General features: G+C 40.9%; 2 protein-coding genes across 2 annotated transcripts in view; both read left to right on the top strand.

Moving 5' to 3' along the window:
• The first annotated feature begins 1,175 nt into the window (after positions 1-1,175).
• On the top strand, positions 1,176-4,166 carry ppk26 (pickpocket 26). Its single transcript, XM_068286335.1, has 6 exons — positions 1,176-1,756; positions 2,192-2,452; positions 2,531-2,735; positions 2,805-3,075; positions 3,148-3,406; positions 3,772-4,166. The coding sequence occupies exons 1-6, from the start codon at positions 1,176-1,178 to the stop codon at positions 4,016-4,018; spliced, it is 1,824 nt and encodes a 607-aa protein (XP_068142436.1). The 3' UTR covers positions 4,019-4,166.
• Positions 4,167-13,638: 9,472 nt separating this feature from the next.
• Tsp66A (Tetraspanin 66A) overlaps positions 13,639-14,862 on the top strand; it is a 28,080-nt gene continuing 26,856 nt past the window's right edge. The window contains exons 1-3 of the mRNA XM_068286142.1: positions 13,639-13,695; positions 13,815-13,949; positions 14,014-14,193. Of these exons, the coding sequence (XP_068142243.1) occupies positions 13,639-13,695; positions 13,815-13,949; positions 14,014-14,193 (372 nt within the window). The remainder of the gene's footprint in view (positions 13,696-13,814; positions 13,950-14,013; positions 14,194-14,862) is intronic.

The following is a 14,862-nucleotide window of genomic DNA, read 5'->3' as shown; positions in this document are numbered from 1 at the left end:
CAAAATTATCTCCATATACCCAATAATTGGGACTCTAAGACAGACAATAAGAAGACAATCTGGGAATTTAAATGAAATTGAAAACATTTATCTTTAGATCAACTAAAGCTCAACACATGAAATAATATTGACTTACATAGCACTGGGTTCTCTTCTATTAAGTTTGGCACTATCAAAGTGTAAGGGTTTTTACCTATTCGTTCAAATGGTGCTGAATGTTGGCAAACATTTTTCTTATCCTCTTGTTTTGTTTACTGGCTCAGATACTCTTGTGCTTTAGGCCGTATGAGACTGCTGCAACCATTCAGGGTCCTGGGTTTTCGGGGCCTGATGCTGTTGCTTGTTTAGGTTTTTGTTTCGAGGTCGAGCTAAGCGCCTGCGGTCTGGCCAAGCTGGAGAGAGTGAAAGAGTCTAGGATTTAAAATGCATAAGCTCGACAACTGAACAACTGAAACTGAACTGGCGCAGTCAAGGAGCCAGCCAGTTGGTTTTCAATTTTTGTTGTTTTTTTTTTTGGCTCAACACTTGGAACTGAACGTGGTCTTAACTGGCGCTCCTGGCTGTGTGTACCAGAGTGTCTGTGTGTGTGTGTGTGTGTGTGGGGCTTGCCAACTTTAAAAGTGCGCACTGGCTAATTAGAATGCCTCACCCAGCCGTTTGGTTAGGTATCAAAGGTAACATTTAGCCTGGCATTTGGTCAGGGCTGACAATTATGGCTAGGTTAGTGGGTTCTGGGTTCTGCCTGGCTGACTGCCCCGGGGACAAGCTGCCGCTTGCGCGCGCGAAGACTTGCAAATTACGCCAGCTTAGCAAAAATGAAGTAATTGAAACGCAAGCCACCAAAAACTCGACTAAACTGAGCAACCAACACCAACCCCCTTACCTGTCCATGGACAATTTTTGCCATTTAGCATTTATGTAGTATATCTTACGTTTCCTCTGTATTTGCATTCGTATGCGTGATGCGTGCTGGAATTCTTTGGGGGCAGAGAACCATTGTCACCATTGACGCCAATGTCCGCCACCGTGTTGCCCCAGCGGTATCGTAAGGTTACCACGCCCGATTGCGGCACTTACTTCAACAAACTTACTTCGGGGGTTCGGTCTAACCCTATATAAGGCTAGAGTATTGTGTGCACTCTTCTGACTTAGTTAACGCAATTCAAGCAAACCGCATGTCGAGCAATAGCACACTACAACGCACGCCCAGCCATGATCTGGACAAGCCGGACAAGAATCCAATTGCCGGTGTCGGTGCCGGAATCGCTTCGAGTGCCAATCAATGGAAACGGGCCGCATTGATGTCCCGTACAGCCTCCGCATTTAGGGAGACCATTTCGGATGATAGCGAAGAGGAGGTCGATACCAAGCAGCAAATCAAATATGGCAGCGGATTTCAGGCAGCCAAAGCCATTGTTCATGAGTACTGTGACTATACAACGATTCATGGCATCCGATATCTGGGCGAAAAGAAGCGTCCAATATTGGAACGTCTATTCTGGATCTGTGTCCTAATTGTCTCAATTGTGACCTGTTGCAAGCTGACATTAAACATTTGGGACAAGTGGAATAACAATCCGGTGATTGTCAGTTTTGCTGAGAAATCAACGCCAGTGTGGCAAATACCCTTCCCCGCTGTCACCGTCTGTGCCGAGACCAAGTCACGACGGAATCTATTCAACTATACGGATTCGTATCATCAAATTCGCGATTTTCGTAACAATGTGACCGATGTAAAGGATTTACCTGAAAGAAAGTAGGTATTTAAAAAAAGGAATCGGTCTTAAAGTCCTATGGTCCTGGTCAAAATTTTTTGTTCAAGTGCAAATTTATGTGTGTCTTTTTTTTTTAATGTGCAAAAATTGTGGTCCATAAAGTGCTCAGAAGGATAAATAGTCCACAAGGCCTATAGGAGTGCTCTTTCTTCTCCTCTAGGCATGACTCAAAGATGGATTTACACAAAACCAAAACGTATTTAGCTAACGGCAAACAAGACTCTACGAAAAGGTCATTCAAGACCAAATTTAGTTTTCTTTATATTTTCAAAACTTTTAAACATATTCCTTTAAATTTACCTACTGTTATTTCGCCTCGTGCTCCACACGCCCTAGAGATAAAACAGTATTCGACTTTTTTGTTTTGATTTTATATATGTTAAAAATGTTTGAAAATTTTACATTGATATTCATAGGAAGGATATTTATGGTGCCATAAGCCAAGTGTGTGATGCCCATTTGCATGACATTGAATTCGGCCATAAGATACGAAAGGGCATCGAGATAATTGATGCATTGAGTGAGGTCTCACCTCTGTTTGACAACACCTATCTGAATTGCAAGTGGCGCAATATGCCCATCAAATGCAATGATATCTTTCATAAATTTGTCACCGAGGATGGCGTTTGCTATAGCTTCAATTCGTTAAGCCCCGCAGAGATCTATAGGGCCGAGGGGTAAGCTGCAGTTAGTGTTAATGACAAAACTGATGGCTAAATTGGATTGGACTTTTCTTTTGTGTTGTTATTTTACAGCATAATACCTGATTTTATATTCCGCGAGGAGAATCGTCTGTCAATGGACTGGAATGTTGAGGATGGTTATAGTGCCAGTGCCAATACAGATACCTATCCAAATCGTGTTTTAGGTCCCGGAGCCAAAGCAGGACTCTATTTGTTTATGGGTGGCATGGAATTGGATTTTGATGATCTATGCCGCGGACCCGTTCAGGGTTTTAAAGTGGGGGAAGAATATTTAATTATTAAGTAAAAAAAAGAAGACCAAGGTAATTTTTTGTGTGTTTTTCAGATTCTACTCCATACTCCCGGCGATGTGGCTCAGGTGTCGAAGCAATACTTTCGCATACCCTTCGATCAGGAAGTACTCATCTCTATACGCCCCAAAATTATCACCACTTCGGATGGCTTGAAGCACTACGAACCGCACAGACGTCAATGCTATTTCCAAAAGGAGCGTGATTTGCGTTATTTTAATATTTACTCGCAAAGCAACTGCGAATTGGAATGTCTGGCCAATTTTACCTATACAAGATGCGGCTGTGTCAAGTTCTCAATGCCGCGTATGTTGCAAATAACAGAACAGATTGTCGCCAGTATCCAGTAATCCACATTACTCCGTGCCATTCCTTCAGGTAATGTCAATATGCCCGTTTGTGGAGCAGCCAACATTAAATGCTACAACGAAGCCGAGGATGAACTTCTGCTAAGAGAATTCATGCAGGGTTTGCAATCTAGCGATGAGAATACTCGTGGTCATACCGAATGCAATTGCCTGCCCTCGTGCACATCCATTGCCTATGAAGCGGAAATCTCTCAGGCTGATTTCGACTACAAGACAGTGTCCAATGGTGATGGACCCGAGGGCATGGAGAAGGAGACCAAAAGAGATGGGTAAGTTGTGGCAATAAAGCAAAACTGAAAACTGGAAAAGTGGCGGTTGAAAAAGCCAAAGCAAAGGCTACTGAAAATATCATTTAAAGACAGCCGCTCTTCTATTTTAAATTTGAATGGGTTTCCAAATTTCTCCAAGTTGTCATCTCTTCTTGTTAACAAAAGAGTGCTTAAAGATCTCAGTTATTCAAAGATGTATTCAGTTTTATAATTATCTTAGTCAAATCTGTTTTATGGAGCCAAAAAGAAAACAGGGAACTATAAATTCGGGAAGCTTAATAATTATTTTCTCCACATCTCTCTCTCTCTCTCTCTCTCTCTCTTGTTTCTCTCCCTTTCTTGTATTCCTTTTTCTTTTTTTTCAGTATGAAGATGTCACGTGTATCAATCTTCTTTAAGGAGGCTCAGTTTTTAACCTCAAGACGTTCCGAACTTTATGGTACAACCGATTTTCTTGCCAACTGTGGCGGTCTATTGGGTCTATTTATGGGCGTCTCAGCATTGAGCATTGTGGAATTGATTTACTTTTGTACAGTGCGCTTAATATCGAATTTACTTATGAGGCACAAGACCCGCATGGAATTGTTGCATGCACCCAATAAGGAGGCCTAAGCAACAATAGAAAGCCAACGGGCACAGCAAACTGCAGCTGATTCACATTCTCATTCTCTCATTTAGAGCGTTAAATGTTAAATGTGCAAACAATGAAAATAAAGTTGTATTTAGCAGCAGAAGCAGCAGCAGAAGCAGCAGCAGACAACATTGCAAATGAACTTCAAATTGGAATAGATGATGATACGACCCGCATATTTAGACAGGCCAAAATCTTATTCAATCTCCTCTAAACTGGCTGGCTGGCTGACTGACTGACTGACTGTTGTGTGCATTTGAAATGGAATCAATTATTTTATTGTGTGATTTCCGGCTGCATACAATTCGATTTGCAAAGTCAATAGACAACGTCATCGAAGTTGAAGTCAAAGCCGTCGTCGCATCCTTGACTCCTTGCCTTGCCATGTCTCATATGTTATGCAAGGCCAAGCCTTTGATATATCTGCTTCTCTGCTGGCAGGCAATTTGATGTCTACCGATACCTTTAGCTAGATAAACATTGTGGCAGATTCCCTACACTCCTCCTTGGCATCATCTCAATCTTTGGCTTTGGTTCTCTAATGGAAATCCAATTGAATTAAGTTAATCATGTTGGCAAATATTTAAACAATGGCAGCAATTTATCTACTCCACCCAAGTAGTTGTGTGTTAGTGTGAGTGTGTGTGTGTGCGTGTGCGTGTGTTGAAGGCTTTAAATTGCTGATGATGATGATGCAGTTGTCATTTAGTTTAATTCAATTCACATTCGCATGCACCACGCGCAACTAGCGGAAATTATTAACATACAATTTGAAAATGGCAGCACGCAACAGCCGCAAACACTTGTGCAACAGTTGTGCAGCAGTTGCAGGTGGTAGGTGGGGTTGGGCTTGGGGTTGGGGTTGAGGGGGCCGGAACGTGACAGCAACTCCTGAAATATGTATCAAACCAGGAGCTGCAGGAGCAGCACTAGTTGCCGAGTTCATTATGGCAACAAGTGTCGAAATGTGTCGAAATATTGCAAATAAAGTTGACACATTTGCATACCTAATAAAATTTTCATGCACACATGTATGGAAAATCCACGCAACACCAGCAGCAACAACACCAACAACAACAAATAAAGAAGAGAGAGAAAACGTTGCCATAGTGCAACAATGATGGTCGCGGCCCCTCATAACGCGGTCTCGACGGCTGGCACCGGCCATAAAATTCACAAAAAAACAACAAAAATATATGTAAATATATGAGACAGACATATAAAGAGAAAGTAGAAGATAGAGAGAGAGAGAGCGAGAAAGACAGACTGTGTGTGTGTGTGTGTGTGTGTGTGTGTGTGGGTGTGGATGCGCTCCACTTTGGCACTTTTCCCACCTCTCAGCTGCACTCGTGCATGCCAATTTGATTCATATATAAAAATAAATTTATGACAATTTTATACTGATGGCTGTCAAGGCTGTCCCCATGAGGTTTATTGATTACAGGATCAACGTGGGTTGCAGTGTAAAGCTATCAAACAATGAATCCCTACAAAAATGTACATATATACATGCATATATCCTTACTTCGACTTTTGGATTGATTAACTGAACAAAAAAAAACATAAGCAAAAATAAAAAACCTTTTATCGTTAAAGGATAAAAGTGTAAGTTGATAGAAAAAAATATCATAATCGGCTATTATTTCGGAAATAGAATATAAGGACACTCCACAAAGAAGGAAACATCATTAAAAGCAAATGGCAAAATCATGAAATCCCAAATCGTAATATGTTAGATCCTGATCTGCGTCAATTTGATATCTGTGGAGAACAAAGAATTCAACGTTTAGAAGGAAACATCTCTGGTCATTAAAGGTCGATCGGTTCTACTGTACCACTTTGGACTGCCAAATTCTTTCGCCTGTCAACGCAAACTCCCCTTTAAAATTAAATTTTTGGTTTTTTAGATTAACTAGACCACTAAATCAAATAACAGGAAAAAGAAACTTCCACACTGCCAAAGTCAGGCTGATCCTCTGAATTAACCCTCGGAAAGTGTCTTTTAAGTGCATGTGGTTGTATCCGTGTGTGTTTGTGTGTGTGTGCTTTCAGAAGCGCGTAATGTGACAGCGGCTATTAAGCAGTAAAAGCAACTCGTCAACTCAGCCAATGTCAGTAATCAATTTGCAAGTAATTTCTGTTCACTTTTCTTCTTGTCTGTTCTGTACTGTTCACTTTTCTTGGCTTCTTTCCCTTTTTCAGTTTCTCATTTCGTTGGCCAGACATGAATAACTCCTGGATAACATGACACTTGACACTGGGAGGGGGGGAGGTTTGGTTTTTTGGTGGCAGGACAGGCAGGGCCAGAGGCTAGGACAGGTTGTGCAAGCAAGCAACTCCATAACAATATCAATAAAAAGTTTTTTTCACTTTTGCAGCAATTGCAAAATATTGTAATTAAACTTTCTTTTCTCTCCCTCACTCTCTCCTCTCTCTCTCTCTCTCTCTCTCTCTCTCTCTCTCTCTCTCTCTCTCTCTCTCTCTCTCTGTCTCTTGCCGCGCGTGCATTTATTTATTTTTTTTTTTATTTTCTTACACAATGCAACTCAAACTGTCCGCAGTGTCTGCGTTCTGGGCAGGAAGAAAGTAGCGACAGCAACAACAACAATAACAACAACATTAACAGAATGCATAGCAACAAGAAACAAGCAAGCAAAAGTCGCGGACACTCGTTTGATTTGCTTGCCATGACTTTAAATTTCCGGTTTCCGGTTTAAGAACTCGCACGTTATATCCAGTGCACAGTGGTTGAAAGTATTAGACACAAGCCAAATCAATTGATCTAAATGTTTAGAAATGTTTCATAGGCCAACTGAGATTGAAATTGGCTTAGAAATAGAAGGACACAAACATAAAGGATACTAACTGATTCAACAAAGAATCAAATTTAATTTCTCACTTGAATGATTCGTATTATTTAGTCCTTCGATCTATACTTGATCGACTTACATGGTATTTGCAAGTACTTATATACTTTCGATTCTAAATGTGCTAGTGAATGCAACTGTGTGGCACTCGTCGCCATTGGTGGCTAAAACAGCCGCCATGTTTGTTTGTATTTATGTCGGTTTTCTGAGAAACATTTTGCGGCATTCAAATAGCGAGGCAGCAACAACAGCAGCAGCACGAGTCTGCCATGACAGGTTCTGGGCTCTGATTCTCTGGTTCTGGTTCACCTGGATCGTTTGGATGGCTCTGCGTGTGCCTTTAGCTGACTGCTTAAGCGGAAATGACTTGAATGCTTTTGCTATCGCCACGTCACGTCACATGGTTGAGGGAGGGACCGGATTGGGATTGGTTTTGGGGTTTGGGTGATATGAGAGTCGTCAGGCATATGTGGAATTTCGCACTCGATTGCCTGCCAGCCAGCCAGCCAGCCCTCTGCCAACTAGTCAACCAACCAGCCAGCCAAGTTGCTTTGAGGCAAAGTTTTGTGTAACGCGATTAGCGGTTTGCGTTTTGTTTGCTGTTGTGTCTAACTTCAAGTCGTTTTTTGCCCAGAGTTTAAACGAGGTGATACCACCTATACCACCTGTATTTGAATCGGTTGCAGTAATTGCTGTTGCTTTACTCAACTAAAAACTTCTTGGTCTCTTTCCCTCTGCCTCTCTCTGTTTTCTCTGCATAGTTTGAAAAGTCATTAAAAACTTGTGCGCAACTTTGAATTAGAATTAGAATTTTTGATTAAATTGTTTGGCGCACATTTCCGCAATTTCGAGATTTTGCCTTTTCTTGTTTTTTTTTTTTTGTTTGTTGCCGTTTGATGCGACAAGAGAACAATTAATAAAAAATGCATACAGAACATGTAGTAAAGAGATGGCAAATCAATGTATATCGTGACATCAATTGTGAATTAACGCACACTCCAGTGCCCCTCCCTCACACACTCACACTTACACACACACCCCACACATATGGCGAAGGATGCTCTGCTGTAAGGATAACGCGTATAGCCATTGTCACGCAGGGATTTTGATGTTGTTGTGGTCGTGAAAGGCAGCTAAAATGAAAATTTGTATGCAAACCTCGCACTAAATTAGATTTTTTTTCGTCGTCTTTTCTTTTTTTTATTTTATATATATTACTGCAGCGAAATGCCAAGATCCAACATGGTTCGAGGAGGTAGGGAGGGAGGAGTTGACTCTAGGATGCTGGGAATGTTGGCATTCTCCTTGCACTGACGATAAAATTGCGTAAGCTCGTTAAAATTGCAGGCGACGCGCCTTTTATAATAATGATGGGACGATGGGGCGAAAAGCAATGCCATCCATGGCCATGAGATGCGATGCGATGCGATGCTTGATGGCTGAGACTCTATATTGATGGCTGATGTAACGAGCGAGTGGGTGGGTGGGCGGCTGTGTGCGGGTTTTCTGTCAGCCAGCTGAATTAAGCTTGTATTGATTTGACTTTTTTCCATTTCCTAGAAGCATCTTGTGTAATGTTCGATTTTGATTGTGGCTGCTGCTGATGCGAGTTCAATAGACACTTCATCATGATGATGATTATGACGACGATGCCGTTAATGAGTGTGCAAAGTGGGTGCTAAATTGTGGCAATCAAGTTACAACAGACATCTTGTGCTCATATAAAGGCAACTAATTTCTTAGCTAAAAGGTTTCAAGAGAAACTAGTGATCTGAGAGAGGAACCATTATGAAGTGAGAGTTCTGATCCTCTGAATCCTCCAAACCCACAACTTGATCGAACTGAAGAACTTTTTTTCTGAATCCTCTGATGAAAGGATCTTCAATCTAAGCCCACAACTCGAACAAACAGAAGAAGGTGAGGCCTCTCGCTTATTAGTAATGACAGCAACCACTTGTTTGCTTTAATAGAGAGTGTACTGAAGAGTAATCCATTCGTTGAAAGAACACGAAAAATATTATTTCTAAACTATCGAAAACTTCAATTTGATTGTTGATGAGCATTTACGATGATTTATGTATGAATTAATCTTATGGATTGATAATTGGCAATGGGATTTTGGTTATTTAAATCAATTACTAAACTGTCCTTGCAGAGCATTCACATTTGAATTCAACCTCCTCCTCTCAACACCCCCTTATGATAATGCCGTGAGGTTGAGGGGAGTCAGATAGACAACATAAATTGAATTCGCTTAGAAATGCGCCAAGCACAAAGAAAACACTTGCTTCTCGTACTTATTATGCATTACCTAATGAAAAGTGGGCGGATCTGGGCCAGGAATGTTTGCCAGCCGCGTAAGCAAATAATATAAATAAATAAATAAACGAAAAGCGCAAATAACATTCGAGAGCCAGATTTAATTTCTAACGTTCTGAGTGCGAATATTAAAAGAGGCAGACAATGGGGGATGACTGAAGGTGGATGGAGGGGAACCGGAAGGGCAATGGGATTGGGGGCAGACAAAAGGCAATGCCAATGACTGGGAGCAACAAACAAAGATGATGCGGATATCACTACACTTGGCTACCCTCTCCTCCTCCTCATCCTACCCTCCTACCCTCTTACCGCCCTTCTAGTCTCATGGTTCCTGGTGTGTCTGTGGAAATGCAACGGAAATGCGGGATTCCTGGCGGTAGTTGAGGTGGCTGTGGCAGCAGCAGCAGGAGTGAAAGTTTGCTGCTGCGGGGTAAAAATAAACAATCACAGCAAGGGCATTCGATGGTGGGAGTGGGAATAAGGGTGGGCACTCGGAAGGCGTAATAGAAGTTAGCGCGAATAAACAATGAATTACGGAATCATGAAAGCAAATTGACTTTAATGCAAAAATCAAATATTTACACAGCGTCAGAGAAACGCGTTAGAGATCACAGACAACTGCAGAGAGATAGAGTGAAAGGCGGGGAGAGGGTGCAAAAGGCAGAATAAGGGGAGAAATTCAAAGCAAATTGCAAGTGCAATTTCTAAGAGATGGATATACATGGAGAAAACCAAACAAAAACAAAGATGGTAAATGAAAAGTGGAGATGAAGGCAGAAATGGTAGACAAAAGGACAAACAAAAAAACAAACGCATACAAATTGAGGTTATGTTGAAGCTTTGAAACTTATTTCGGCAATGGAACTGGAACTAGAACTTAAATGCCAATGCACCGACGAACACACACACTCATACACACATGTCGAAAGAGATAGCTAGAGGGGGAGGGGGGGGGACTCAAACACATATACATAGCCACGATATTTGGAGTCTGATTGTAAGCCTTGATGCAAGGGAAGAAGATGGTATAAATGGGTAAGCTGGATGGTTGGATGGCTGGATGAGTGGGTGGTTGGTTGAGTTAGTGAGGCTGGGGGGCGTGGCAACTGGGGGTTAAAAGCAAGGGTCAGCTTTTGTGCGGCAACGGTCTGTGGAGCATCCGGTTACGGAGTGTACGTTATATTAGCTCGCTGCTGGCGTTGCGGCTGCGGCTTCGCTTGCTTGTCCGAATTTTACGATTTCATTCATTTTTGTGGCTGCCATTTGATGCCACAAAATATGCAACAAAATTTTATTTCGCACACGAAAAGCAAAGGAAACAGAAGAAGAGTCAGAGGAAACAGAAGAAAGAGTAGTAGAAGACTTTCCTCTCTAAAAATGAAAATGAAAATAAAAATAAAAACTATTATCTAATGTTCTGGAAATACAAATGCAAAATAAACACACACACACAGAGAGAAGAGTACAGACACTCAAATACATATTAAATAAAGCAGTTTCCCTCTGAATGTTGGCTCTGACAATTTGCTAAGGAATTTTCCAATTAATATACCAAGAATAGAGAACGCGTAGTCTGAACCACAGAAAAATCCCCTCTGAGACTGTCACAGTGAGTGAAGGGGCCCAAAAGGAAGACAGAGATGGAAATGGAGAACAGTTGCTGATAGCAAGCAGGAAACATCACACAAATCTGAAAACCATAAAAGTGTCGCTTTCAATTGTTTTCCAACCAGGCGACAATCGAAGCCAACAAGTGAAATTGAAACATTCAATGCCAGCGAGTCATAGGAGAAAACCAAAAACACAAAAAAAAAGAAAAACACAGAAAAAAAATAGAATCATATAGACAGGATGCATGGGATAGAACACAAATTGATGATGAAGTGTAAGAGAATGTGAGGAAGAGTGAGAGAGAGAGAGAGAGGGGTACTACATGGTGGTTTTCCTCTTCTAGACACGATTTATTATGGTCAGACCAGTCTAGATCCCATGCCCAGTCACTATGTTATCCAATTTGGTATTTCAACTTGAAATGTATTTTAAAATATTTGAAATATGAAACTTCAATAAAACTAAGGCAATTCGTACTCTACAAATATTACTTACCTTCCATCTCATTCAGTCTTAAAATAAGAATGAACATTGAATAAACGATATCCATCAAATTTGGAGAACATTATCCCAATAAATTATTGGATAATTTGTCACGCTGTGTATATTATTTGATTTATTATAAGCACTCAAAAGAAATCACAAGGATCTGATATCTAAATAATAGATATTTAAAAGTATTTCAATTCTAACTTCTCAGTCTTAATTTATCTTGCCAGTTTTCATTACTTTCGTTTATCATTTAGAGCAAAATTATTGTGAAGTCAAGTGAACGTCGTTTTTGTTTTTTCAATAATATCCTGTGACATTTTATAATTTTTTAGGGCATTCAAATGTGTCCTAATTGAGTGAATAGTCATTTTTATTTGCTTCGTTGTTCCTGTTCGCTAGGACTTTATTACTTTTTTGCTGTTGCGCTGAACCGATGGCAGCGATGATTGACGCCTTGCCAGGCAATAAATTTTTAATTTTCCAAGCATCCCCCCTGATAGATTGTGTGTATGAGCAAGTGAGTGACTGACTGCCAGACTGGTAGACTGAGTGACTATCTGCCTAGAACATCGTTGGCTTGATGCGAACTTGTTAAATTCAAATTAGAGTCCTGTTTGTTCCATCTACATACAGTCGAGCTTTATACTTGGTTCTTTTTTCTTCTCTGGTTTTCTTGCCCCGCTGACAGGAAAGATAAATGACATAGCGCACAGCGATCGCAACAAATTAACCTTGTTAGCTGTGAGGCTGCAGGAGTCAGTCAAAGATGTGTGTGTGTGTGTGTGTGGCATAGAAAGAGCAAAATGGGCGGACAAAAGGCGGAGAGTTGCAACAGTTACAAGTGTATGTAATTTTTTATCGTCTCGATGCCAGAGAGTTGACTCACCCACGAACTGACTGACTTATGAATGGTGTGTGTGTGGAATAGATGGGGCGGGGGGCAGCAGGCAGTATGTGTTGCAAAGTGTGCTAAGAAGCAAGCAAGCAAGCGAGTCGATAAATCAGTTTGTTGTATCAAATTGAATTCACTCAGTCTCTGCACTTGACACAGAGCATACGCACATTTATCAGTTGAATTTTACTATATGCAAGCCCACTAGGCCTTCCGCTCCCCTCATGCTCATGCTTAGAGGCACTTTAATTTAACGGCTGCTATTTTATTTATTTTTCTTCGTTTTTTGGACGAAAAGCCACAAAATTTTAATCTCAACTAAAAGCCAGTCCAAAAACAACGAGCAAAAAAAAAAAAAAAAACACTAACAAACAAACAAACAGAACCAACACCAACAACTTGGCGCTTTATAAATTATTCATTACTGGGAACGCAGCCACGCCCAACGCCCCCATGACTCCCATATAAACGCCTTCTGCCACTGACGGCTGCTCGTTTGCACCTAATTTGATTTTTAGTTGTGTTGAATGGCTGCTGCGACTGGTTGCTCCTGGTAGCTCCTGGTTTCCTTTTTAACCGTTCAGTCAGCCTCTCTGCTCTGGCTGGCTGCGGTTTGCCTCATGGCATTCTTTTTGTTGTTACACCCACACCCCAACACACACCCACACACACACACACACACACATGGCTGATGCCTGAGAGCTGGCACGCCTTGGCAGCGGCAGCATTTTATTTCTTCTTTTTCACTTGCCCCATCGTCGTCGTCGTCGTCGACGTCATCGTCTTTCGCTTTTCATTCATTCTGTCCAAAAAAAAAAAAACCAGCGAGAAAAAAAGAGGAAAAGAATATGTCTGTTATGTGGCTACAGAATTTTGCAGTAATTAATGGCAACTGTTTGATTAAAAAATTCCACAGATGCCCCCAACAACACCACATTTACCCCCATCACCCCTATTCGAAGCATCTCTCTGTCTCTCTCCCCCTCCTCTCTCATTGTCTCTTCCTCCGGATCTATGTAAAAATCTATGCAAATTCCGCAAATTGCTTTAAGCTTTAACTAACTCAATTCGAAAACAGTGTCACATTTCGTAAAATGTCAAGTATTTTATACAGAATTTCAAAGCATTTGGCAAAACAACAAAGAACAGAAGAATGGATCAAGAGCAGAATTCAAATTGGTTATTCCATACATTACGTTGGACTATTTTCCTTATAATTGGCATTTGTTTCGTGAGTCCCTGTCGACGTACACAGACATATCCTTGTGAGAAAAGGAGTTTCTTTTTCTTTTCTTAGCTTTTTAATATCCTTGATTTGCTGACCTATTGCAAAATGATAACCGATTATTGGTGGTGCAAGGAATGTATTTTTGTTACCTATGATTTTTGGGCATTGGCTGCTACTATAATCCTTCTGATTATGTCAATAATTGCCATACTCCTGGTTATCCGGCAATCGGCACAGGCTCTGCGTATTGTAAGTGCAGGATGTTAGAGGTTGGTTAGATTAACATTTTTTCTTTCTTACCTGTGATGAACGATGAGCGTTTTGTCTTGCTTAGTTGTTGTCATTTCTATATGAGTGATCTTTTTCAGTTTATTGTACCTTTATTTCTGGCCAGTTGGGTGCAATTTATGTTGATTATGCTTATTGTTATGCAATTTCCCATTGTCAATGAAGTGTCCAAGTTGAGACGCAATGCAGCCAGCTTAAAACATTTTGAATCCAAGGTTAGTGAAATTTCGAATGCAGTTCGTCTCTGTTGCATTTGTTTTCTTTTCTTTTCTTTTCCAGTATTTGTGTTGCGGGGAATTCGGACCTAATGATTATATAAAAAACTCTGGCAAAGTGCCAAGCAGCTGCTATAAGAATCAAACCATGAGAAGCCGCGATATGCATGTGGACGGATGTCTGACCAAGACGGATGAATCCTCTACGCCTGTACGGATTGAAATGCTGACGCCAATATTTCAGGTAAGTCCCAGACTAAAACTAATTGCATAGTGCATTTCGTTCTTTGTTGGTCTATTATTAGTTTATATTGGTAATTGCATTGATATTATATCGATGGCATCTGATACATACAAACGCGCCCATACGCTCCTTGAGATCCTTAAGCAATTTCCATCTTCATCCCTAAGAAGCAAATTGCATTTGCATTTGCAGTTGCCCAGATAAATTGGATGCCAGCAAGAATCAAAAAAGAAAAAAAAAGGACTCGACCGCTTACATACAAACAGAGACACAGTTAGAAAGAGAGAGAGAGAGAGCGGGTAAAAATAGAGGAAGCGAAAGATAGAAAGACCTATATACAAACATATCTCATATTTCACAAGCTGTGCAATCAATAACGATAAACACTCAAGTCTGGAATTGGGATAGGGATTGAGCTTGGTCCTGGTCTTGGGCATGCATATGGATGAGCCAATAAAGAAATCAACAACAAAGCATGTCAGACGATTGAAAAAGTATTGCAAATGCCAAGTTATTTCGAATTGGACACGGCACATGGAACACGAAAACCGGACTTGGACACGGACACGGACACACTCGAAACAATATGCGAAATGCAGTTAAGCGGCAAATATTCAAGGACAATCTTCAATCTCTGCCTAGTTATTTCATTCTCTTTTTTTCCCTTTT

The sequence above is a fragment of the Drosophila tropicalis genome, unplaced genomic scaffold (genome assembly GCF_018151085.1).
Source record: "Drosophila tropicalis isolate 14030-0801.00 unplaced genomic scaffold, ASM1815108v1 contig_443, whole genome shotgun sequence".
Taxonomy (NCBI): Eukaryota; Metazoa; Arthropoda; class Insecta; order Diptera; family Drosophilidae; genus Drosophila; species Drosophila tropicalis.
This window is presented reverse-complemented; position numbering and strand designations above follow the sequence as displayed.

What these genes read in the sequence shown, in the direction of transcription:
- ppk26 (XM_068286335.1), top strand. Translation starts at nt 1,176, where the DNA reads ATGTCGAGCAATAGCACACTACAACGCACGCCCAGCCATGATCTGGAC. An exon ending in AAGGATTTACCTGAAAGAAA is followed by an intron (nt 1,757 to 2,191) that starts GTAGGTATTTAA and finishes TGATATTCATAG; the next exon opens with GAAGGATATTTATGGTGCCA. An exon ending in TGTCAAGTTCTCAATGCCGC is followed by an intron (nt 3,076 to 3,147) that starts GTATGTTGCAAA and finishes CCATTCCTTCAG; the next exon opens with GTAATGTCAATATGCCCGTT.